This window comes from Haemaphysalis longicornis, unplaced genomic scaffold, assembly GCF_048455015.1.
Source record: "Haemaphysalis longicornis isolate Haplotype H1 unplaced genomic scaffold, Haemaphysalis longicornis Haplotype H1 scaffold_9, whole genome shotgun sequence".
Lineage (NCBI taxonomy): Eukaryota > Metazoa > Arthropoda > Arachnida > Ixodida > Ixodidae > Haemaphysalis > Haemaphysalis longicornis.
In genome coordinates this window covers 127,740,102-127,767,268 of record NW_027526460.1, presented here as the reverse complement: position 1 = coordinate 127,767,268, position 27,167 = coordinate 127,740,102, and the positions used below count along the sequence as shown (strand labels likewise).

The window sequence follows — 27,167 nt, the reverse complement described above, 5'->3', positions numbered from 1 at the left end:
ATTGGTTGGAGGGAACACAAATAAAATTAAAGACCATGAGTATGCTGAGCCCTTCCACTCTTGGGCCAGTCCTCCTCCGTATCTTAAAGGGGACGAGTTACATTACTTCTATAGATCATTTCACAAGCTCTGTGCGGCGCAGTGTATGCTACATCGTCATCAGTAATCCACGCGCATCACCACATCTAACTTACCGTCGCATTCTTGGGTGACCGGATGAAGTAACAAAAAATAGGTGATGGTTTCTTAGAAGGGCTTTTTCCGCCGCCCCCTCATGTTCTTTGGCAGGTGTAACAGAAAGGCCCCAACACGTATTGGCGCTTTTCTTCAACCGGCAACCGCCAAATTTCACAATTAGCTGCTCCCGCTGATGCGGGTGGATTATTGATGACAATGTCGCACCCACTGTGCTGCGTGCAGCTTGTGAAGTGAACTAAGACACATAGTCAAGACGGCCCCCTTTTAGAGCAGGTCATGTTGCCAATGGTGTTATATCTGCTCCGAGGTGTTATAAAATATTCTTACACCGTGTCTACAACTCAGCTCCCTTCTGTCGTGATTCTTTCCACTCTTAATTATTAACGGCTGCCACCTTAATACAGAAAACACAAAATGAAGGGAAACAAAGTGCGACCTATCCTTATCTGGCCACGGTGGGCATTAGTTCTTAAGCAGTCCATGGTTTTAAACCACCTCTGAAAATTCCTAGCAAATTGCAGCTACGAGGTTTAGCAGCCTTTAAAACTTGAGAAATTGTACGCACGGGCCTGTCGTCGCCGTTCCTGATCTTGTAGACGGTGTTGTTGTAAGTCCGCGCCTGCGTGCCTCCCCGGGAGAGGACCAGGTCATCCATGGGGTTGGCCACCTCTATGTCCTCGTCGCCGCCGGACCCCAGCACGGGCTCGATGTAGCAGGACATGGGCATGAGGATGAGCAGCTTCCGCACGGCCAGCCGCACCCCGTTGTCCTGCTCGTACTGGACCATGCGTTCGCGCAACGCTGCACGCGGAAACCGCAGTGTCACAGGATATTGTGGCTTGAAGGACAAACTCATCTCAATGCTAACATTCCAGGGTCACTCGCAGGCTAGGGATACACCAAAAGCTCAAAACTACCGTGTTTTCTGGAATACAAGTCACACGTTCTTTTTCTCATATTTCCACGTGTGCGCTTTGGTTTTTAGCATGGTGTGACTTTATAAGCGCACAGAGGATAAACATGATTTCATGGCAAAAGGGTGGGGGGATGTCCCTGTCTAAACCCACACCCTCTTACCATGTGCAGGAGTGTGCCTAATCCTTTGCATATTGTCAAGTTTCTTGGCTGTGGTTTGTAAACGTGCTTTTGAGCAGTAGGGATACGGAAGAACTCTTCACTGGATTTGCCTCCATATCAATCTTTTCTCCCTAGTTCGTTTTTTCAGTAGGGGCGAGACACGACTGGCCATCCATGTGTTAAGCAACTATGTATCTTGAGGTGAATATCCGTTGACTTTTCACCTGGCCGGATAGGTGCGATAGGTAAGTGCTCGGACTTGCTGGCAGGCAAACGTATTGCTTTCCACCATGGAATGGGTTGGCCCCACACTAGTTCAGTATCTCCTTTTGGCGGCTTTTTTTTTTCATTGAGCATCCGGATCACCGACTGGGACACGCCGCTATTCAAAAAGCTTCTGCATATATGCCTGCTGGTAATCCGTGACCACATTGCTCTTGCCCGCTGGAGTGAGGATGAGGGCCATCACCAGCTTATCTAGCTCTTCAACGTTCTTGACGCCTGCCAGTGTACAATTCAGTAGCCTCTTCCTCCATGTCACCGTTGCGGTTCTCTGGTTTCTTCGCTTTTGAAGGCGTCCGTGAAAATGAGTACGTTCGTCTGTCGCTAGCTGCCTGTTGAGAGCCCGCTCTGTAGCCTTGCGTCTGACGTCGGGGTGCACTTGGTTGATGTTCTTTGGCATTGGCTGAGTTGTAATATCTTCCACACGTTTTTCCAATCGCCCAGCTGTTGTCTCGATACTTATTCCCACTGCTTTCGCGATGTCTCTGTGCAGGACGTGTATGCCCTCCTTTGTCTGAATAGGATTTTTACTAATTATTTACAAAACAAAGGGCGCAAAAAATGACGGCAACCGGGAGGAACTATGCAACAGGACGGTGCGCTCTGTCGTCTGATGGTTTCTTTGAAAGCACGAAAATGTATACGTTCGAGAAAGAGATAATACGAGCAAAATACGATACGGCAGGACTTATGCCTCCCACTAATGTTGCGATAACTATCTGTGTTGCAACTGTTCATCCCCGTTGTCGTCGTATCTTTCGCGCTTTGTTTCATCATTCACCATCAGTAGGGTTCCGTGATTTCGGATTTTATTTTTGGTAAAATTCGGAGGATGTCTTTCGGAGTTTATATTTAGTAAATATCCAATTCTCCGAAATTCGGATGTTATTCCGCTGTACTTCAAATACTCCAAATCATTGCTGCAATTGTATTTGAACACGAACACCTGAAAACGTTCGGACCAAATAACGCTGCAAAGGTGCGCCTGGTGGCCTCACTCCAACCGCATGCTCTCCGCGCTGCATGTTCACTGCCATGCTGCAACGGGAACAAAAAAAAATTACCAACCTTTCCTGAAGAAATTTGGGAGAAACTCCAAAGCTGCAAGTGTGTGTCTAATCGATCGCTAAGTCTTCCAAGACCCCAATCGCGAACAAAGACCGAACCATGGAATGATTTTTCGCGCACTAAATAAACGCATCTGCGGTCGATCCAAACGTATACTGATACGTGGTTTTTGAGATAGAGGTACTCTATTGTACTCCTTGATGACCGATGCGTGTATTATCTTATCTGTCACCGTTTCTTCATCGCGATTTCCAAATAACCGTTCTGACACAGTGGAAGCCCGGTTTCCCGCACGCGCCGTCTGTCCAGAGACTCTTACGATAGCTCTTCGGTAGGCCAACCGCTATATCGGAAAATGCGTTAGTGTTTTCACAGAACGCCATCGGTCCCACTAAAAAAGCTGTCGCTTCAAAAAACCAAAGTTGTATCGCAAAGGCCGACCACTTTTTGACTTCATCTGACACGTTGTGAATTCCTTTAGTATTGACTGATGTACTTAGCAAAGTACATTTACATGTTTTATTTCGTTTTTAATTGCTGTCATAAATTTGTAATGATGACGAGATAAGCATCTCTATCGTTTTATACGCGTCAACTTCATTATTTAAATCCCATGCATGGCTTTTTCTTACCTAGGAGATAAAACAGTTGTATGTTTTATATGTTTTTCCCTCAGGTTTAGATTGCTCAATTGGCTTTGTGTTAACCAGGAAAAAAAATTCTGTATGTTAGTTGAGTTGTTCTTCATGTGTACACAAAATTTCTGCCATTGCTGTATGACACGGGTACTGGGACCTCGTCAAGCTGTCGCATGACAAGCTTTTTGTCCCTGTTTCTCTGCATTTCTGTGTATTAGGAATGCTCAAATAAACAAACTACACCGGTCGTAAAAGAAGAGACACGGATCTTTAAAAGTTGCCAAGCTTTGCTCGAGAATAGCGCCAAAATATTATCTGCACAAACGCGTCACAAGAACCATCCCAAGCCCTTCGTTAAATGTAAACTACGCGTGGTCTACGGTACACTGTTGACTTTTGGTAAGGGTCATATCGGCCAAACCGACCGATATATTTATGGCCGCTTTCGAGAACATGGCGCTCAGATAAAGAGTGGGAACGTGCCACTTTTTCCTTCTTATTAAACATTGCCAATGTGCACCCGACCTGGGAAATGCAAAAATATTGAAAAAGCAGGCTTGTCGCGGCGCGTGCTGTTGCAGGAGCTTTTTGTGTCCAACCAAATCAGGGTAGATAACGCTTGTTTGGACAAGTTTACTGGATTTAAATGAGGGCAAACGCACCCCCGTCCGGTATTGGTGGCCATTCCTAGTAATCGCCGAAAAGTGCGAATGGCCAGCCAATTGATAACTGGATATCCTGAAGTACGAACTTTGATGGGAGTTTTTTTGCCACCGTTTGCTCTAAAATCGGTGTTTATCGGATAATTCCGAATTGTCCGAAATTGTACCTGCGAGTGTTTTTCGGATTTTTTCGGATTAATTCGAAAACCCGCAGCCCTCAACATTAGCAACTTGACCAGTTTTCCTCTTTAATAAAGAACGCGAGGACATTCGATCAATTAATCCGCCATGTTGTTCAGGCCCATTTCCAGGAGCTTGCTTATACACCAAAGTCATCAAAACCCCAACGGCTTTCTTCGTTGTATTGACATCGAGGTGCGGCGAGTCCACTTTTGTTCACAGTAACATATCGCATGGAGTATATGATTCGGATCACCACAAAGGCTTCACCAACCCTGAGATTGCCCTTCATTCCTCTCCTTGACGAAATCTGCATGAACACATGGAGAATTTATTCTGACGTACGCTTGAGTTTCTTCAAAAACATCCCTTCTGATGTCCGCCCAGATGACTCATCCAAGAAATTTTTGGCTGGGGACTGGTTACATGACTTCGACCACCAGGGTCCCGTTATCCTCATTTCTGTGTTTCCTGCGCGCTGGAGGCTGCATATTCACCAGTATTGTATTTGTGAAGACCATCCAAAGTCCAATCTTATACTGTATTTGTCCATTACGTCTTCCGGTGCCAGCGGCGTGTCTTGAATTCGTCCCGAAGAGCCTCCTTCTACCATCCAAAGTGAAATGTCGTTGGCGTAGAGCGTAGCTCGAAGCATTCTATTGCTCCTTGAGCGTATAGGCAAGCCCAGGAGTGCCACGTTGAAATAGAGCCAAAAGAGGACGGATCCCTGGCGGCTACATGTACTTCCCAGCTCCACAGGCGGACATATTTCTTCCCCCACATTGATTTGTGTCTTTCAGTCAGAGGGAAAGTCCCGTATATAATTGACAACTGCTCTTGCGGTCCAGTAGCCTGCAGCTTGATTAGGACTATGGCGTGAAAAATGTTTTCAAATGCTCCTCTGCGGCCAAGTGAGTTCAAGGCGAAAGTCCTGTGGCCTGCTTAACGACCTCTTCCTTTATTTGTGTCCACAAATTGTGCAGCTCTCGGGTCAAAGCACTTGTCGTTCACCCAGCTCGTTTATACAAGTGCACGCATGGCATTTCTCGCTCACTTCATTGTTTCGAAATAGTACTTTCCCCTGGGCATATACCCCGTGACGCCTACTATGCATTAAAATGCATTGCTGTATTTTTTCTGCATTCTTGTACATGAAAAGAGTGATCAGCTTCTGCACCGGTACGACGACATCCCTGTCTTTCACGCAAAGCCCCTGCTCCCACCCACTCAAAATAGGCACCAAATGATGCTGCGTTCCGCTAGCAGAAACACAAGCGTAGACTTAAGGGGACGTAAAATCTGTCGCACTCTTATTTGTGGCTGCAGTCCATACTTTAATCTGCAATTTACCCGGTAAAAATATATTTTTTACCCCAAGTTGATTCTTGACGACTATTTATGAAGACTTTTCAATGTTAAATTTATAAACGGGATTTTTATAACTGCAAACTCATTGAAAATCACGAAGTTCGTATATTGTATAGCTTAAAAACTGTTCTCTTTTCTCCCACTGAAAGCTTTTGGGTTAGGCCAAAGAGCGATGAAAAAAATATGTGAATTGCTGTACTTAAATTGGGGGAACAACATGTGAAAAAGTCTGCGTTGAACACAGTAGTTTAAATTGATGGACATGTTTCATTAATAAGCATTGAAGTAACACGCTTCTACAGCGTAAACATATTTGAGGTATTTAGGGCTCTCACTTATTTTAATGTGTGAATAATTAAATAAACCAGAGCTTAACCGGCATATCTACTGCACAGAACACACTGGATTGTGCTGCAGCTCCGCTCGACGAGCAAAACACATCGCAATAGAATCTGAGAAGCAAGAAAGCAGACGAAACAATCTGCGTCTATTTGTTACAACATTTTTTTGTCCCTCTGCGCAGAATTTTTACCAGTATGATCACCCAGTTATATTGAATCGAAAAGACGCGGTGCTAAGCACGTTCTTTTATATGTAGCTCCAGGCTGTGAGATGCGCTGTAATCGAGGCACTCTATACGCCTCGAGATTCGCGATCGCTGCGCCGCCTGCCGCCGCTTCTCCGCGGCGTTTGCGGGATTAGCGCTGCGTGGCTGATAGGTGGTCATGCAGTGTTTTGGTACTCTTTCGCTTCTCTTTGCCTTTCCGCGCACTAAACAACTTGTTATGGTGTCGTCTGTAAGCTAACTGCACGTTTAGGGAACTTAAAAAAAACAGCTGCGTCTTGGTAGAGCGCTCTAACGCCAACAAGAGCTACCCGGGGAGGCGGTTCTGCGCGCTTCTTGGCCGCTCTTGCGGGCGTCGGCGACGGCAGCAGCATATCACCGCTGTCACCTTCGAACACGTTAGCACAAGTGAATTCTATTTATTGTCGCCTCGTTTAGACCTGATATTAGCACTGTAAGAGGTTGGTTCGTTTTGCAGCGCAGACAACAAATGCGGCTTTGCTTCGAATATGTACGTCGTAGAAAAATATGTTTCGGGGATGTGATAACCCAATAGATGACAAAAACGTGTGCCTTTTATGGGAATATAAGCCACGCGAAAATGTTAAGTACACTCAAAGGCTGTGCATTGTCAGATATATGCCCACTCATGCCTTATAGTAAGAACCAAGGTATATGTTAATGAAACCACGGGAAAATGAATGGTCTGCAAGTCAGGAATAAATAGAATAGTCGTACGGGAATGAAAAAAAAAACGAGTGCAGCTTCTAAAATGCTAAAGACGTTTGTTTGAGCGAGGTAGTATTCACCAGACCAACTAGATGCGAAATGCACTATTTCGCTAGACAGGGGGGGGGGGGGGGGGTGAGGAGGAGGACGCTTAACTATCGTTTACAAATGCGGAGCGAAATCAACGAATGAACGTTTTAGTAATCACACACACAAGCTGTGTGCTCACTTTTCATTTGTTTTTCGCCTTCAACCAACGGCCGATCACTCGGCGGACGCATTTTTTGAAGAATACAGGGTAGGCAGTTCACAAGCGATACGAGGTGCCGTTGGAAGAGTTGATTGATTGATTTATTGATTGATTGATTGCAGGTTTTAACGCGCCGACGCAACGGAGACGATGAGGCACGCCGTAGTGGAGGGCTCCGGATTAATTTTGACCACCTGGAGATCCTTAACGTGCGCCGAAATCTCGTACACACGGGCTCGTTGGAAGAGTGTCGTATCTGATAAGGGTCTCTGATTTCGGATTATGCTAGATTCTGCAGTCTCCCTGTGTCATATGACGATGTTTCGAAGAAGAGTTTGGTCGCGGACGCGGATTACTCTATAAGCCCATCTTCGCGCTTCTCGTGGAGGATAAATGTAACAGATGAATCTTTGCGAGCGCGCACCTCGGCACAAGACGACACAGCATTAAATTTGTCGTCGTGTGCTGACTCCGGAGTGTAATTTTGCATTATCCATCGTACTTCTTTGGTACAATGTTTGTGAAATTTATGCTGCATTGGCTTGTTCATGGTACTGATCAATATCTGATATGTGACATTGGCAGGCGTAACTTGCGTGCTGTCAGATATGAGTGCTCCGCTGGATTTTGTAAGTGCACAAAGTCGATTTACATCATAGTGTGTATGGCCGCAACATGACCATCTGAGGAAACACTGCTTACGGAGACACTGCCACTAAATTTCAGGGCAGCGGAATTGCAATCAGCTGCATGCAAATGATGGCTTCGGGACGCCGGCCTGTGACACACCCCCGGCGCTCATATAGATCTCACTAAGATCGCGTCATAAACGTTTATACTCTCGTGAACACACCACGCTTGCAAACAGAGTGCCTTCTCCACGTTATTCGGTATTTCGAACGCGGACAAACGGTAAATCGCTGTCTTGAACGAGCCCCAAAAGCAACGGCGACAGGGGGGAGCGGGCCGGGGACTCCCGCGCCTGCTTTTGAAACGGGCCACTAGGGGGACTTCAGTGGCGCCCCTACAGGCCGCGCTCGAGGCGTATATAACCATGGCATTAATTTTTATTGCAGTTTGCGCTGTCCACTGCGTGTTAAACAAGGTAATATGCCGGATTATATCGTGAATACTACGGATACAACACTGCTCAAAGTTGTTAACTAAATGTATATGCACTTGTGGACTCTAAATGCCGAGACATCGAGGCACAATGGCCGGCTCCATCCACATTTCCCGCAAATAATGAGTCGGCTTGGCTTTGAGGAGAAGCTGAGCTGAACGCAGTAAGCCGGAGTGCACAGTGACTCACTGAGGCTCACTTGCTTGTGGTAAGTGTAGAAGAGATAGAGCGCCATGCCTTCTCCAGACACCGGCTCATTGCTGGTTGCCATGGCCCAGCCGTGCTGGGTTCGATTCTGCGCACACAAGCCAGCAAGCAGGGAATGTTGGAAGCATTGCGGTGGGCTGGTCGTGATGCACCACATTTGCTGTGCTCTCATAGAGAGGTGGACAATGAGAAATGAACACGTACACGTCGTGAGCATAAATTGTTCCCCACTAGAGCTTTAACATGACACCTCGCAGTGCAGCCTCCACAGTGAAATTGCAACAAGGGACAACTTCTTACTACACCTTTCTCTATCACGCAGCGGATGGGGTGGCGGCAATATTACTAACAAAATTTTACTTGCACAAAGAACGTACACTAGTGCAAGAGCACGCAAGGCTCGCTCCCAAATGCGTGTGTGCCAGCGAAGAATAGGAAAAACATTGACCCAAGATAGAGCACACAAATGGAATAGGTGAGCAGCAGACAAGACGAAGAAAATAGTGCAAAAAGGCACCACGCTACACAAATCAGAGATTTCCCCGCTAGAGTTTTTCAACCAGTAGTATAATCCCAAGAACAGATAAAAATGAGAGGCCTGGAGAATCGTCCAGTAGGCACCGCGTGAGAGGCAGTCGGGGATGAGCGCGCCAGGCACAAGCAGCAAGGATTCAGGACATGACGGTATGGTGCAAGGCTAGCAGGGATGTTTCAGGACTTGAAGACCAGGTGCAAGCCTACCCAGGGGTGCACCACCAGCACACTGACTGTGCTGCTCCGCGACGCACTGTTGCCAAGTGCTTCGACACCCTCAGTGAAGCGATAAATCAGAAAATATGGCAGTGTTAGAATTGTGTACTGCTTGCTTCCTATGTGAAATTGAAACTGCTTGCCAAGACCATCCACCTTCAGTAAAAAGCGACATGAAAGTGCCTTTACCTACAAACCTTTCAAGTGTACCTTATGAATGTACCTTGTCCAGTGTAGAGTAGCCCTCTGATCCAGCGCCTCTTACGCCTGATTGCCACGAAGCATGCAAAATCCCGCAGTCGCCTGTAAGGACTCCGTTACTCACTCCCAGAGGGCCCATTGCCCATGGTAAAGGTTTGGAGCTGCTGTCCCGTAGGAAGAAAGAGCGCAACAACACCGAGCAAGGAGGCCTCTTCAATGCAGAAACACTCACAGCATAGTTTTCGGCTGTGCAGGCGGCTGCAAGGGTCCACAAGCATATATAGGTAGTTCTGCACATAGGTCTGGGCAAGATTGCCGCCGGCGTGGATGAGCCCCCAGCTGTGGCGGTGGTATCGGAATTCCATTTCAGACGGCTCCTAAGGACAGGCCCAGAAAAAGAACCCCAGGGATGCTTCCGTGCAAAGCCAGCTTCGCGCCGTGAGAAGCATAAGATTGGCTAAGTATGAGCTATAATGTACAGGTGGCAACGTGTAGGGGCCAACGGCCACGCGGATAAAGGGGGCGTGATGGAGTTTTTAAAACGGAAATAATCGGGACATTTCAATAACCACTATCATCTTCCTGCACCTCCTGTTCGTTGGATTTCACAAGGGGTACTATCAAGATACATTCCAATACGCAGAACGGAGGGCATGGCTTTCAGTACATGCGGCGTACTTTGGCAACGGCATGGTATGTGCACTATGAACTAGTCACGAGAGCTCACTTCAAACCGTGGCATCGAAACTTCATGGCTCGGCGAGTGAGCATTTTGATTGGCCGCATTTGCGCCCGTTCAAGCTGCCGTTGTCTAATTTGGTTGGCGCATATGAGGAAAACAATGCAAGTCACTACAGTATTTTGTTAATTTCATGCCGACAGCCAGGAGAAAGGTCTCTCGGAACGTTGACAAATTTTTCTGCGCAAGCGATGCTCCTCGCTTGTCTTGCTGGCGAAGACAGATACCAACAACGTGAACGGGCGCGAAGCGCGGCTGTGGCTGAAATTAAAATGCTCACACGCTGAACGGTGTTTTTTTGCGTACCAAGGTTGGACCAGAATTCTCGTATCTTATTCTTACTGCGAATATGCGGTTGGTCACCAGTATGCGCAGTGCGCACTGAGAGCCCGCGCTCCGTTGCTCGTATCCGAATGTTTCTTCACAGTCCACTTCACAGAGTGGCCTTCCCTTGTATACTAACAGTAGCCTACAGTTGGCACACAATTTTTGCGCACTAGCGAACAGTACACATTTAATATTTCTCCCTGTGGCAGCAAAAATTTTTCTTTTAGTTTTTAAGCACACTGCTTATGACTATGAAGTCCAATGAGGAGGACTTCCAGCCACTTTTCGACTGCTTGTAGTACTGTGTCATTGTAAGCATGACCGTTCATTTGATGATGTCACATTGAAGGATAAAACAATGTTTGCTAGTAATTGCTTTATTGATTTATTATAAAGTTAGAGCTGAATGCGTATTGTATTTGCAATTATTAACTAGCCATTTCGTCTAGCAGAGGTGCCTCCAACACGACCAAAGAACGTGCCATAACTGACAGCAACAAAAAGAATGCCAACGTAGAAAAACGAAACATCACTAATGTAAGAAAAGTGGCAGGGCTGAATTCTGGCCTAAAAAAAGTTCCTAAATCAGAAAGAAAAAACTGTAAAACACTGTTTAAAGAGGGAGTCAGTGAACTAAGGAGGGGCAGACACATATTCCCAAAAAGCTGAACAAAAGCTAGCTGGAACACATTCGATGGTTGGCGCAATGTAAGGTAACCTTTGCCAGGCAGCAACGCCTACTTCAAAGAGGCTGACGCATTTACAATCAACAAGCTGTAAATGCTGTTGCTGTTATCCGTTTTTAAACACTTTGCTTTTTCATTGTTTACCATTTCCTTTTGCTGGCGTGTGTGGGCTGCAATGACTCAAAATCATCAGCACTGGCAAAGAAACCATTAACAGAAACACAATCAGACAATATACAATGACAAAATAAAATATTGCACAGGCGAAAAATTATAAAAGAAGATTCAGGACTCCCCGATACGATCGAATAATATTTGGCGGTCCGAGGACCACCCACCATCAGACTAAGGCGCTGTGTTGCTTACCTCGAGGACGCAGGTTCAATCCCAGCCACGGTGGCTGTTTTACTGACGGCGGTCAAAGACGAAAGCAACCGTCTTTTACGATTTTGGTGCAGCAAAAGGTCCCCTGGTGTTCAAATTTATTTCATAGCCCTCCTTGTTACGTACCTCACAGATCAGGTGTAGCTGTAGCATGTAAAAATCACCAAAATATTTTTACCTACTTGAAAATCAACTTGTGTTGAAACTAATGGCAAAGGTGATAGAAGAACTCTGCTGGTCATACCATTTCCATAGAAACAGTGCAGTTTGAAACTTTAAAAGCAGCACAAAGGAAGCGATGCGGAGAATTGATTTTATGCGGTCCCAATGGTTTTATCGCTACATTAAAAATGTGAATATGTAGTCAGTAGGCAAACAGCCCAGATCAAAGACTGCTGATGCTTTTGAACGTGAAGTGCATTGCTGCATTCCAGGCACTTCTTTTTCACATGTAGACCGCTAACAGTGGACGAAATCGCATGCGCTTTCATACTCCCAGTGGATACAACACTGCAACAGGAGTCCAAGGTGATGAGCGCTGAATCGGAAAAGATTTCGCAGTTAAGCTTCCCAGACATCTGGGATGGCCCGAAACTGCAGCCCTGCGTCCCCTTTTCATGAGATGTCTTCCCAGTGATGCGCCGCCTGCCAAAGTGGTCGTGTGCGTGCGGAAGCGGTCCCTCGGATAAGCAGTGGACTTCTTTCCGGCTGAACAGCGTTAACAATAAGAGATGCAACAGGGTCTGATGCTGGCATGAAATTTTTCAGTTGCCAACACACTACAGGGATTGTACGGATGGGGAGAAAACCAGCTCACTGAACAATGAACCTGATTATCAAAATGGGTGGGATAGCACCAAACAGGGCCTTCAGGGTGTATGTGACGGATGATGACCGTCCCAACCTCGCTTCACACTGCTCTAATCGACTTCACACTGCTCTAATCGAGTCACTCTATCACTGGAGCACAGAAAATAATTCCCGGAACAAGGCCGTGAACAGCTTCAAGGACTGTAGTACCGGCAACAGCATACACCAGACAGAAAGCACGAGAATGTCGTTTCCGGCACTGATAACGCTGAAAACAACGACAGGGAAAGCGGTAACCAACTGTAATCTGAACGACTGAAAGTGACTAAGGGATATATGTGTTTTAAATTAGAAAACCTAACTTTGCATGGTCAAATTCCAGTCAGCTCCTTTGTTGCCCTCATATATCCTGTAAAGATTTAGGTTGTTTGGTTAAGAAAACTGTAATGTTTGTTCAGCTGTGGAAACACTTCTCTTTGTAGCCCACGCGCACACACATTAAATAGATGAGCCGAGAGTCTGATGCTGCAGTGCTGAACAGTAGCCGATAAATAGCAGGTCATGTTTGTCACAAACAACCAAGCAGAGAACAGATTTTGAAGAAGAAACCTCTGAGCTTTTTCCAAAGTGATAAAAAACTGAGAAGCAAACAAAACATTGCTTGTTCGCTCAAAAACCGTCAATAAAAAATGAAGATGGAGCAGCATATCCTATTATGCCATTCAGTTGCTATGTAACAAAGAACTAAGCACTCACTATAGCAAGTTGGGAGATAAGCAAAACATTCTTTATGCGGTTAAAAAAATAGGCTTAATTCAGGAGCATTTTGGTGGTGCTCAAAGTATATCTAAACTTTTCATATTTATACTCAATACACACAAGCTTTTCTCGGTGCTTTGCGCATGGAACTTAACGATGGCAGAAGAGCGACTTCGGTAATGCATCCGTGCTGAAAGTGCTAAGGTTTGACTGTTCTTATTCTGTAAGCACTGCAGCATGAGCTATCCTGGCTCAGTCACCAAGTGCAAAACAGAGAGGAAAACATAAATGAATGTATTTTGAGGCAACGCACAATTTTTTCTCTCTCGACAAGAGTGAAAACTCATAAAATTTCTGTTTGCTCACTGTAAGGAGCACAAATTTTCGCTAATTTGCGCAATACATACAGCAATAGCGGTGGTTTGATGGAACAAGATGGCAGAAAAGCAGAACAATTAAACTACCTCGTCAGCTGGGAAATGTGAGGTCACCAAAGTATTTTCAGTCACCAGTTGGAGCCCCTAGAATGCATAAAAGATGTGCTTTCAAGCATTCTAGTGGCTGGGTATGAGCACTATTTTATTTTAAGTACCGCCAAATTAAAGTTCATTTCTCACTTGTGGCACTACTGATAAAAAAGGTACTTCCTTTCTGGTTTTTTTTTTTAAGTTTGCATGAAAATAGAGTTCCACTTTAGCTAGCCTACCCCACGGTAATTGGAATCGTGCCCCTTGGTTTTGAGCAAGGTTTAAAAGTTTCAGACCTTTTCCATACAACCACAGCTTTATGGTACAAAAACCAGACAAGCAAACACGTGTCACGCTGTAACTGTAAAAACAAAGCCACTAAGTTCATCATTAATTACTTGTAATTTCCAATTATTCTGAAGAAACAAGACACTTTGAACAACAAGACTTTGATTTTCAGAGTACTCTAAGTTTCTAATAAATGCACACCAATTTACAATGCAACTGAATCTGCAAGGCTTTTTATAAATACTAGGACATTCTAGTGTACATAATCTTGTGTCTGGTAATTCTATGCACTAATTCGAACTCACAATGCCACAGTTACACTTTGAGCAAAGAAAGCAATGTAGGGATATTTAGCGTCCTTCATTTTCATGATTTCCCATCTTCTGAAATTCCGAGAATAAAAAATACAGTTACTTTATTATAGAAAATAAGGTGGGGTTTTACTCACGTTTTTAATTTCTTTTTTATTAAAATCAGCTTTGGTTCTCGTGTGTAAAGAGCACACAGTAACGGATGAGGTAATGTAATTTGTGTAGAAAGCATACAATATGTAGGAAGTCTACGAAAGGCCACTTACCCACACGCACAGCGTGTTGATTAGAGCCACCAGGAAATGAACGTAGCCGGCCGTAGAAATGATGTCCCAGAGGAGACTCAGGTTTTCTATTACAATCTGAAATATTGCAGAACAATACACGCCGGTTGCCTTAAAGCAACGTCTCCGAGTAACAACTGCACACAGCGAAAGCCGGAAAAAAATGAAAGGCCCGGCAGCCACATCTTTCTTCAAATGGATAGATAAACGGTGGTGGCGCAGCATGTAGACACACATGTCGGAGGGAGACATTATCAAAGGGGCATCACAGGTAGGCACAAAGGCCCTTTTGATGCAGTCGACTTTTGCGCGAAGCCGATTAGGCATTGTGGGAAAAAAGACTGACTTATGGATGGGTGGTGTGCAGAAAAGCCATTCCGCCCATTGCAGTCTCGCAGCACGCCTGCGATATGACAGAAAACAATTGACGCAGCTTGCACTCGTCGTGCAAGACTGGAGAAATATGGGGGGGGGGGGGGGGGTCAACCTAGCTTGTTCCGGTTTGCCAAGTTTTCCTGGGTTGTTCTAGGCTTTGATAATATTTGTTAAGTTTTCCGACGTTCTTGCTGGGCTAGGTTAAGTGTTGAGGGGGTAAGGCCTTTCGCGCCGCCGATTTACAGTAACCCCTCGTTATAACGAAACCGCTTTACCCAAAATATCGCTTTTTTTTTACATTTCTTCTGGTACCAACCCAAACGCACGCATTTTTGGCCCCATTACTCGAAGCGCGCGAACAGGTTGACCCGCTTAGAGCGAAGTGGAGAGCGGAGGCGTCGCAGAGCGGCGGCGACCCAGCGGCGAGTCAGGCTGTCATCATGGCGGGTCAACGCAAGCTGGTGTCTCCCCGGTGATTTTCTCGATCCACTCTTGCTTGATTAGCGCTATCTGACCCAAATCCGCGGAATGGTAACTGAATTTTGTTCCTAGACATTGGCCAATGGCGTGGACGCGACGTTGTATGAACACTGACACTTGAACCATAGAAGTAGCAGTACCATCAACAACGCGACACCGAAAAACTTTTGTTTTGCAAGCTTCAAGGCTTCACACATCGGGAAAAAATTCCCAGTGACGCGAAGAATCGGCAAGTGCTTTTCTTACTTAACAATTGTCCCAGCCACGGGAAGATTGACAACCTCAAGGAGCTCGCTTAACTGCAACCTATGGATCAGGGTATCATTGAAACCACCCGGACGCTGCACCGCAAGGCTCTTATACAGCGCATGCGCACAGCGTATGACTCCAGTAAGAGGTAAAACATTGATTTACTCAGTGCAATCCATTTTGTCAACCTTTCATGGAAGGAAGCCGCACCTTCAAAGGTCGCCAACTGCTTTGCGCACGCCGGCTTTTTCCTCACCACTGTCAGCGACCCTGACGATCACCGGACTGGCAGCGATCTGCACGAGGCTTTTCATAAAATTGCTGGCCAAGAGGTAAAAGGTGACTTCGTGACGTTTGCGTTGGCGGTCGCTGCAGCTCCCGTTCTCGCACCAGCCACGTGAAGTGACAACTATGGTGCAGACGCGGGAGTTTCTAGGCGTGCTGTGAAATAAAGTTGAATGTATGAGCGGCGAACACAGCATCATGCAGTGCTTGGTCAAATTGGAGCAGGGGTTTCTCGCGCCCGGAAAGAACATTAAACAGCCAAAACTCACCGCCATTTTTCCCCTGAACAAAAATTGTGCTTCACTAGATGTATTGTGTTTTGGTTCCTCGCAGTTCTGGCGCAATTAAAGATCAACTTTTTATTTTTTCTCGATTGGTCGCTGATATCGAAATACCGCTTATAACGAAATTTTTGCCGTCTTGTTGACTTCGTTATAACGAGGGATTACTGTATTTGCGAGCTTGACGTTGGGACCACGTGAGGGTTCGAGCTAGTTGGTACTTCATTGTGAAAATTTAAAGCGCACCAAATTTAGACAAAAGACGAATGACACCGGGACAAGCGCTTGTCCCTGTGTCATTCGTCTTTTGTCTAATTTTGGTGCGCTTTAAATTTTCACTATGACGTTGGGAGTTCTCCATTACTCAAAGTCTGGAGTCATTTTGCCTTTTGCCGGCGATTGCGCTTGTGCGCGTACATCAGGAGCGCGGTACTCGGGATTCTCCGCTCTTCGCTGCCGTTTAGGCGCGGCGGCTTCGCTGCGATACTTAGCCGTCTCATATGTTCTCGAGCTGTGACACGACGGCGTTCGCGGTGCGCTTCTTCTCTCCAGGGGGTTAGATACGTCTTCGGCCGACCCATGCTTCCAAGGAGTGTAAACGATGTGCTCGGAACGGAGTCACAAAGCACTGTGTGTCGCCGACGCGGTGTTGAACGAAGTCGCCGCGTCGACACGGTGACGCCATAGCTAGGCGAGGCTTGGCCCTGCCTATTCAGCTTGGCGAAGTTATGAAAGCCTCGGCGCATCGTTCGTGATGGGCGGTTCGCCGCAGAGAGTTTTCTTTTTCTTGTTTTCTTTTTTTTATAACGCCACCAAACCAAGCTCAAGCGTAAACAGCTCCGCTGTTAAAAATTGAAAAGGGGCACATTTACTGAACATTTATGGTGAATTTAATTCGATGCATTTTCATCACGCAGCCTTGCTGGTCTACCAATCTATTATGATATTGCGGGGAAGATTTAGCTTTAATATCGGGCAGAAAATGCTTGAATTTTTCACCCAATTTAACGTGAGCTTAAGAAATTTTCCTTAAATCACAGCCTTCCTCCTAAACCTGCAAAGGGCCTCTTGTGTTCGCAGCGACCTGAGTAATCTCGTGCCTAGGTGCAAAACTCAGTTGAGAATGTGACATGAATAAAACATATCTATTTAAATATTATTGGGCCAGCTTGGGAGGCTTCAGATGCATTGCAGATTATAGTGCAAAGTACACCTACCTAAAAATGCTAGGCTTAGAATAATATGTTTTATACTTCGTACTGTACAGTTTAAGGAGGCTTCAGATGCATTGCAGATTATAAGGCAAAGTACGCCTAACTGAAAATTATACGCATATTTTGATATGTTTTATACTTCAAACTACAGACGGTGGTAATCGGTGCAGAGTCTCTGTCTCTGCAGCGTATGCTTCGATTGCAGAATCACCCGCCGCGGTGGCTCAGTGGCTAAGGCGTTGCGCTGCTGAGCACGAGGTCGCGGGTTCGATTCCCGGCCGCGGCGGCCGCTTTTCTGATGGATGCGAAAAGCAAAAACGCCCGTGTTTACGAGATTTCGGCGCACGATAAAGATCCCCAGATGGTCAAAATTAATCCGGAGCCCTCCACTACGGCGCGCCTCATCGCCTGCGTTGCGTCGGCGCGTTAAACCCTACAATCATCATCGATTGCAGAATCTCTGTGTATTATCATCGTTGTTGCACCGACATCATCATCATCATCAAGAGGGACAGCCCACATGTGCCCCACCTCCAGAGAGTGGCATTCCATTCGAGAGAATCGGCGCTCACCCGCACGCACGCACGCACACACACACGCCCACCCACACGCACCCACACAAACGAACGCACGTACGAACACGCACAGTGGTAACACAGAGATCCACCGAGGGACTGTTCCATCCCAGACTTCCTTGCATATATTACTTCCCATGAGTCTCAATGATGTGTATGAATACAGTGCTAAATTACATACAGGCACAGACAAAACACGAACACTCTCTTGCCTTCCACGGGGATGCCCTGATTTTTTCAAGGCTTGCATCCTTGAAAGCTAGGGCCGCAATGGAGGAAGAGGAAAAGGAGGAAAAAGTACCGTGCACAGTCATTTCAGTGCACACATATTAGGGAGTGCACACATATTAGGTGTGGGCTCATCTTAGGAAGCTGTGTCTGTAGCAAATCTTGTGCAACAAGCACTTTGTCAATATGTTTACCCATGCCTTTAGACGACTAGCTTCTTTCAGTCATTCTCCAGGTATCCTCTTCCAAGCTATTGATCTTAGTCGGAATTCCTGTCCAACATATGGCACAGGGCAGATGGATCAGAAAGGTACACTCATTTCTGATATGTACTGATTTTGAGGAAATCCGCAGCAACATAGTTCACTTCCCCTGGGCCACACCACTTAAAATATAACTTGGCTACAGTGGGAAATATTTAAAAAACAGGGTAAATCAAGTAAGTCCAAATACGAATGTGCGCTTTTCGTTTTGTGTTCGTGCAATCACAGCTCGCCTTGTTTTGCGCACTCAAAGCTTTCCCGTGCTACGAAGTCAGCAAACTGCGTAAAGAAAAAAAAGCAAGCCGATGGGACTACGAAACACCAAAAAATGTTGCCGGCAAAGTTTCCTGTAAGGAAAAGAGGCACGAAAATTCCTTACCTCTCCGTGCCCAAGCAAAGGTATACATCTCTGAGATTTGCATGCACCCAGTTCGACAAGCACTCACCAGAAAGGACATGATGATGCACGCTCCGAACACAGTGAGCGTGCTATAAGGCAGCTTCGAGCACTGCTTCAACATCTTCGAAGCGCTTCCCACCGACTTCACTGGGAGCCAGTACAGCTCGCATGCCATGTAGCAGCTCTGGCGGGCTACCACCACAACTGCAACGCTCACTGCAGCCACTGCTACATGGACTCCTGAGAAGGAAAACAGCACGTAGCGCCAACTTTGGACAAAAAAAAGCGTCGGCTTGCTGGTGTACAACGATCTTCCACTTCACTAGCCTTTTTTATATTTTCTCGCAAAAAACTGCAAACGTTTTCCCCCAAAAATTATGTTTATATTGCCGCGAACCATGCATTGGGTTTGTTTATTTGTTTGTTGGGTTAGTTTTGTTTTCTCAACCGGCTGCGCCGTGCTGTGTTATCTGTGTTATCCGTGGGCCGTGTTATCTGTGTTTATCCGTACGCGTGATGAGACTAATATTACAAATTTTCGCACATCAAAGCTTGCGCTGCTTCGCACCAATTGTTCGTTTTAGCCTCCGTAAAGATAGGGCATAAATATGAGAATTTATTTTAAAATTTTCTTTTTTAAGCAAAATGGTCCTCCCTCCCCCCCAGAAGCGTGCGCTCCCCCTAAAAATTGTATTTCCCGCCTACGCTTCCAGCATGAATAGTGCTTTTGTGGAAGTACGGCGCACGGGAAACAACTGCGATCATAAAAACTGGCTGCCATTTGCCTGGCCTTACAGGTTCAGATCCCATTGTGGAAAACTTTGCACGAACAAAGTCAACAAACAGGCGCCCATGGATGCTCCACTTCTCTTATCCACAGGGCAACTATCTTATGTGCAACGTCCATGTAACGTTCGTTCCAGCGCCCAGACAAAAGACCATTTACCAACCAAAGGTGCAAATATAGCACAAATGTACGTCAAGTTTAAGCAAAAGACAATGCCAGTTCGCTCATCATTGCCTCCCTTCCTCCGCCCTTGTGCGATTTTGCGTTATATTCGCACTAAAAAGTTTCAACAGTCAACACTTCTGAATGCAAAATAGACGTTAACAAAATCTACAGCAGGATCCAAAGGTGGTTCTATCAGAATATGGCATGCTAAATACATGATCCAGCAAAATAAAATATGTTGCGATAAGGAGTAGGTGGTGCGAATGGATTCCTCGCTAAAAAGGAGAAGAGGGTGCTGAACAAACACAGAGGGTTGGACTATTCCTAGTCCAACACTCTCATATTTGCCTTTGGAATAGTACAGGAATGCTCGTATTCCAGCAACATGCTCCAGCAAGACAGCTTCACTGACAAGTCATGGTAATGTGGTGCTACGCCAGAAATTTACATAAAACTTTCCATGTGTTCTAAGTTCTAACAGACACGTTTTCAGCAATAGAGATATTTCTGGTGGGACATAGCACATATAACTTACAACGAAACTGCTAATTGAAGTCGGTATTTACCAGCCACTTCCTATGGCATTCCGGGCCCGCAAAGCATCATGGGAAGCAGTAACAGGCATGCATCCACCAACACTTACCGACTTCTTTCACTGGCTTGCACAAAAGTAGCACCACTAAAAAACCGATGAACTGTGCAGTGAAAAGCCACAAAGGCCAGCGGTTCTTCCGCCGAGCAGGAACAATTCCAAGGTCAAGGCAATCACCGACCCTTCTATCAACATCCGAAGCCATGTCCACACTGCAAGCGTTTGAGAATGAAGAGTCAGTTTGATTTCTGAGGCTGGATAAGAAATGTCCACATAATCCTTGCTCCGCCGCAAACAGAGTCCCTCAATGCTTTACTGGTCACGAAACTGCTCCGTTACTCTATGGGCGAGCCCCATAGGCTGCCCCTGGAAGCCGCGCGGTGGCGTCAACGTCTGTTTGAGGGCACTCCTTGGACGGGCGTCAATCGTTGACGCTTCAATCGTAGACGCTGCTTCAAGCGTTGACGCTTTACCTTTGATTGCCGCGGCTCTGGTTTTGGCATTTCGCCATTCGGGCTTCGCACGAAAGACAGCTTCGCGTTTCAACCATCGCCGTCGTTAGATGGAGAGGATTTGATTTTAATTAAATACATCCGTAACACGCTATGTGTCGCTATGAAACACTGAATGCCGAGCCCTTTTAAAATTATCTTCACTATGATACAGGGGCGCATTGCGGAAAAGACATTTTTATGGCGATACAAATTGATGTCGTCTGTGAAAACATCAAGCCCCTGGGGATTTTTATTTATCATGTTCGTACGCGACGGAAGTGTGACGCATCAGGCGTCACAGACTGCCACACGGATTTCCTGGTTGAGTGTACATAGAAATGCTCAAGCATTTGTGCAAAAAGGAAAAACGCCTGCGTTCTAATCGTGGACGTTGCCCCGGCTGTATCGACCGCGCTTCTGCCGGAGTGGCATCCGCCCTCCTTAACGATAAGGAACTGAAAACGCGCTTCTTCACAACAGAGAAATGAAGTCGGAGCCGCGTCCGCGATTTAGAAAACCGCGCAGCAGCGACCGATGTAAAAAAGGGACGACATAAACATGTACCGTGAGTAGTTTTTGTGCGGCGCTCGTTTGAGTGATGGTGAGCACAGAACGTTTAACTAAAGTCATGGAAGAATGAAACGCCATCACGAAAATTCCAACTCGAACACCCAAATAGCACGATTTCTCCCGGGCAACTTAAATTGACGCGTGGCTTAATTAGTAACAGTGTTGGGAAACGTGGCTTTCCAAATACATGAATAGCTTGCAATTATTGGACCTCCACGAACCGTACCTTTTAATTTTGCACTTTTCTTCATATTTTCGTGTTCGGATTCGATTTGTCCGGGACTGCTCATTACAGATTGTTTTTTTTTATCCATGTTTCTATTATAATGCGGCACAGCGATACGAGCCAGAAAGTCAATCGCGCTATTTTTATTTATAATCTACAAGTTACAGAGAAAATATAGTTGCACAATATGTTATACGCCTTATTCCTCTAAACGACCAGTATCACCTGTATTTCTAAACTCGTCTCCTTGCTTTTTCAAATTTAAACAATATAACATTTCTACCATGGGATTTCCAGAGTATCTTGATCGTGCGCCAGATCGCGTCCCGGTCAGTATGCAGACAGTCCGTGACCGATAATTGACGAGTTTCGCAACCGAAATAGACCGCAGTACCGCCGGCAGACGGCACCGGCTAACGTAATCGAGCGTAGACCACTACCATCCAAGAATTAGCAGAAGACATTGCCATGCCGCTTTTTGAATGTCGCTCCGCGTTCTACTTTCAGTTCTTACCATGGAAATTCTTACAATATACGTACAAAGGAACTTTGTGCTTCTTGCATGCGTTTAAATGAGAGCAATATTGTTCTCCTTATAGTTTAGTAATGCTTACGCATAACTACGCATTACTAAACTGTAAGAAAATAGCAGTGGCTTAGGTCGGCTATGCCACAATATACGTAGCCTGATCTAAGGTTCAGCTGGTTATTCTTAGCTTTCCCGGTTGTCTAGGATTAGTACCCGCCGCGGTGGCTCAGTGGCTAAGGCGTTGCGCTGCTGAGCACGAGGTCGCGGGTTCGATTCCCGGCCGCGACGGCCGCTTTTCTGATGGAGGCGAAAAGCAAAAATGCCCGTGTGTTCGAGATTTCGGCGCACGTTAAAGATCCCCAGGTGGTCAAAATTAATTCACCAAGCCCTCCACTACGGCGCGCCTCATCGCCTGCGTTGCGTCGGCGCGTTAAACCCTACAATCAATCAATCAATCAATCAATCAGTCTAGGATTAGCTTGATTATCATGCTTACTGCTGTTTCAATGACACACACAAGGTATACACATTATGTGACACATGTGTATTTATCAAGCGGCTCCGGCGAAGCGTCACCAATCGGCCCAGAGCTAAGCTGGTTCAACAGGTGCACGCCAATGTTGCTGAGACGCACGAGCCATCGGTTCCACACCCGGCCACCCCTAGCATGATCATTAAGTGGACCGGGCCGCCATGTGCGGAAGCGAGGTCGGCGAAGACTCTGAACGCGTGGGGGAACGCGAGAGACGCCGGGCAGCAAGCAACGTTCTGTGCGCCGTGTGACGTCACTGTTTCTCGCGCATGCGCAGCCCGGCTCTCCAGGAGCCACGCGAAACTGCTCAACCTCGGCCAGTGTAGCTCACGCTACAAAAATGGCCGCGTATCTGCTTCTTTCGCTGCAAATGTCAGGCGAAAGACGATAGTCGACTGGTGTCCCTGCCAAGTAAATGCCTCATTTCTCTTTCCCTCTCACCTCTCGTGCTGTTCCCTTCCCGTCTCGTCCCTTCCAAGATAACACGCTAGAGATTCGCTCAAGTCAATTGAATGAATGAATGACATTTATTAAGGTGGGGGAGGCCACATGGCCGTAGTTGGGGAAGGGGAAGAAGGCAGGAGGGGGAGGTGATCACTCAATCGTTAGAGATGACTTGTTGGAGATCGATGATCAGTGATTTCTTTGGGAGGGGGATTGTAGACTCCATCTCACACTACCCTTGCCAGGCCACTCTTAATGGAAAACACACCTAGAGCATGCAGAAAATTTGGGTCTTCGTACGGGGGATCATCAGGGGAGGAGTTAAATTGACTTCTCCAAGTCGGGTGCCGCGATGCCAGCGTTGCCGTACGGCGGAGACGCGCGTGAATTGAGGCACCCTACTACAACGTTTTTTATAACCACGTTGCCCTACTTCACGAGCGTTCCGAGCGGAACGCGGAACCTATCTAGTGGAACTTTTCGTTGCTGTTGCCGTCTGATTTTTTTTTAATGCCGCCAGGTAGCGCGGGAAACAGCAGGCCACGGTTTTATGCAGTTTATGTAGTATTTCATTTGCTATCGCAAAAACCAAGCATGTTTTAACAAAGGAGCACTGCAAATATCACTCATGTATTGATTTTCTGCCTTATATCTGCGTAAAGTACCGTCCTCGCTCAACAATGTTGTCAAGTATGAACATTGACACCGGAATTAGACGTTTATGTTTGGATATGGGTATATAAAACTACCGCACAGTTTCTGTTTCACTTTGGCCAGGTGGCTTAATCTAGTCACAGAGAGACAGACAGACCAAAATTTCTGCGTTTAAATAGCCAAAAAACACTATCGTCTTTAAAAGAACAATATCGTTTGGTACAAATGCAATACACGCACAGCATAACGCAAGTATTTGAAAGTTAATTGACTTACGTACACTTTCCGTAACCCAGCGGAAAAGTTTCAAACCTCGCGTACTTCACGGGAGAGCCGGAGCGATCACGTCAAAGCACTTCTGGGTGCCATCCTCGAAGTGGGTTTGCTTCTCTGAGCGGGGCGCCTCGTTTTTGATATGCGTTTGTTTTCATGAATATCGGTACGCGGACGTGCTGCTTCCGTTGCTTTCGTTTCGATCAGGCGCCTGCAGTATACCCACAGACCTTGGCAGATATCCGTCTTTTGAGCGTTCGATTGGTTAAACCATTCGCCACGCCGCGGCGCGACCGGCAAAACCTGCATACGGTGACTTATCGCACCAAAATTATCGTTGCGAACGCAAAACTAAACCTAACAAGAAGATTCGTACCGAATATTATAAGAAAGACACCAAGAAAACTCTTTTTCGAAGTCTAAAATATATAGTGTCAAACACCTGTAGAAGCCCTGTCTGTATCGACGCTACCCTGTACTCAGTTGTACTGGTTCAATTTTTTTTTGTATCGGCGATGGAGGAGGAGAGAAAAAAGCTGTGCGAACGGCTTGACGAGTCCGCTCCCCCCTCCTGGCTACAGCGACTGGCATAGCACTCGCAACCGGAGATGTGATAAAGAGCCATTTGAATATGCCGTATACAATGAGAAATTATAGCGAATAATAGTATAACATACATGGCCATACCTACAGAAAATCATGGTCTTATATACGGATCGGTAATAAACAGAAGGCGTACGCATAGCAGGTATTCCAATAATATTTTGATACAACTATAAATTGTTCCATGAGAGGTACATGGGCTACGTACTAACAAATGACTACAATATATATATATATATATATATATATATATATATATATATATATATATATATATATTGTAGTTTCAGCAAAGAGACTTGCCGTCGTCAAGACCCTGACGAAGGCAAATCTCTTTTCTCCCTAGTTCAAAGTTTTATCTTCTTCTATATACTTACATATATACCGACATAAACACACACATATATATATATATATATATATATATATATATATATATATAGAGAGAGAGAGAGAGAGAGAGAGAGAGAGAGTGAAAGAAGTAGACTGACACGTTTCCCGTTTTTTGTTGTCAACAGTTTCGGAGTTAGAAACTCCTTCTTCAGGGCTGTATTTTAATATCTCATATTTCGCCTTTATTCAAAAGTTTCTCCCACCTCCCCTCGCGGGAACCCCTGTGTAGATGCGACGCATAAAGGGTTCCGTTGTTTCCGTTAGGTTGATTCTCCCATCGCGTGAGACGTGCCGTGAACCCCATGCCGCGGCTATGACGCAACGTGGCGCGGCTATGACGCAATACAATCCAACACAATCCACGTTAATCCAATACAATACAATCCAAGCCAAGCTAAGCCAATCGAATCCAATCCAATTCCCCTCGCGATAGTGTTCGCTATCGGAGAGGAAAGGGGGTGAGCCGCGGAGAGCGCAGCTCGCGCGGCGAGGAGAATGGGGGAGGGGTGTGGACGGACAACAACAACGCCGTATGGAGGGACAAGGCGAGTGAATGAGATGCAGTCGCATCTAAAACTTCTGTGAGGGAGGGTCACTTCCCTCATCCCTCCAGGAGAGGTGGCGGGTGAGGGGTGTTAACAGTTGCATTCCGAGTGGCTAGAAAGGTGGAAGGTGAGGGAAGGGGAAAGAACACGGACGAAAAGGCAGCACAAAAACACTATAACAAGAAGCACACAAGCAGACACAAAATCAAAAACAAGAGTGAGTCCTGCGTGCTCCGTAAATGGTGTAAAAATAGTCAGCGGGAAGGGAAGAGGGGGAAAAGAAGGGGGGGGGTGAAGGGAGACGGACACAAACTGGCGACGCAGCCATACATCTTCGATTCGGTCAAACTGCACGGCGGCATGCACGCACGGCCCACCCAGTCGACGCATGGGCCCCACGCCATACTCGGAATTTCCTGTCCCATTTTCGGTTTTGTTTTACTCCCGGTTAAGACTACAGCAGCTCTCGTCTTGACTCCACGTCGACGAAACCGAGTGGTGTAGCGAAGCTATGCCGCGCGGCCAGCGAGCCGCGGGGCAAGTAACACTAGGATTTGGTTTCGCTTGCAGCGCATTCTTCGGCCGTTTGTCTGTCAGCGGTGCGGCGGTCATAATTCAGGCCACTCTGCGTCGGCGGGTCCGCGGGACGCGCTCACAGCTGTTCAAGGTCACTGATGAGACAGGTGATGGTTGCCGAACAGGCGGGGGAGATGGGGGAGGGGGTTCTATTCCGTTTGTTTTGCTTGACTTAGTCCCTGAAACGGGGTTTCCTTTTCAGATGCGACGCTGGGAGCATCTCTTGTCGGCGGCCCTGTCCTTCCTGCGTGCGTCCGTCGCCGTCGGCGTCCGCACTCTCCTCCGCTCACCCCCTCTCCTCTCCGATAGCGAACACTCTTGCGAGGGGCATTGGATTGGATTCGATTGGATTGGCTTGACTTGGATTTGGATTGGATTGGATTAAAGTGGATTGTGTTGGATTGTGTTGCGTCATAGCCGCGGCAGACGCACTGGCGCCGGCGCGTGCCCAGGTGAGAGCGAACACTCTCTCTCAACATCTGCGGGTGTGCGACCCAGCGCGCTCTCAATCCGCCGGTGGGCGGCGCTGCGCGCGGTGCTGCGCATGTGCAGTACTCTCTCTCTCTGCGGTTTCTTCTCCTTCGGGCGCGCTGCGCATATAACCGGTGTGCCGCTCTCCAGCGGCCTTTCGGTCGACGGTTGCTCTCCGCGTGCGCTTGAACCCCCCTCAGCGTCGCATCACACCACGGCCCGTTTGCCCGTACGCTTAAGTTCCCGATTAAGTTCCCACTTGCGAATAAGACGCCGATAAGTCGAAGTCGGTCACGGCAAATAAGCAGCTGCCAGAAAACCCGACGGAAACTCTACCTTAACCGAGGGTTTGTATCAGTTTCGGCCAAACGACATATTACCTAGACAGCGCTAAAGTAGTAGTTGAGAACTTATTTCCACGCTTATCGTGTTCGGGCAAACGGGCCCAGGGTTCCCGCGAGGGGAGGTGGGCGTAATTTTTTTCTTTCTTGCCTTCTTTTTTTTAGTGGTATGCATGATCCCGGTTCCGCGCTCACACAATCCACCGGCCGCAAGACCCCGATATTTCCACCTATATGGAGCAGCTTTTTGCCGCAAGAATGAGAGGCGG

General features: G+C 46.7%; 1 protein-coding gene across 5 annotated transcripts in view; it reads right to left on the bottom strand.

The window, feature by feature from the left end:
• The window catches only part of LOC144151574 (stimulator of interferon genes protein homolog), a 41,969-nt gene extending 17,819 nt beyond the window's left edge, over positions 1–24,150 (bottom strand). The window contains exons 1-6 of one of the 5 annotated variants that reach the window (XM_077682680.1): positions 23,973–24,150; positions 20,299–20,459; positions 18,750–18,943; positions 14,336–14,431; positions 8,330–8,435; positions 764–999 (exon numbers count right to left, since the gene is read on the bottom strand). In XM_077682680.1, the coding sequence (XP_077538806.1) occupies positions 764–999; positions 8,330–8,435; positions 14,336–14,431; positions 18,750–18,943; positions 20,299–20,452 (786 nt within the window). In that variant the 5' untranslated portion in view covers positions 20,453–20,459; positions 23,973–24,150. Of the gene's footprint in view, positions 1–763; positions 1,000–8,329; positions 8,436–9,530; positions 9,676–14,335; positions 14,432–18,749; positions 18,944–20,298; positions 20,460–23,972 lie in introns of all 5 variants that reach the window. The other 4 variants (XM_077682679.1, XM_077682678.1, XM_077682682.1 and 1 more) reach the window with 4 other exon arrangements.
• Between the last annotated feature and the right edge of the window lie 3,017 nt (positions 24,151–27,167).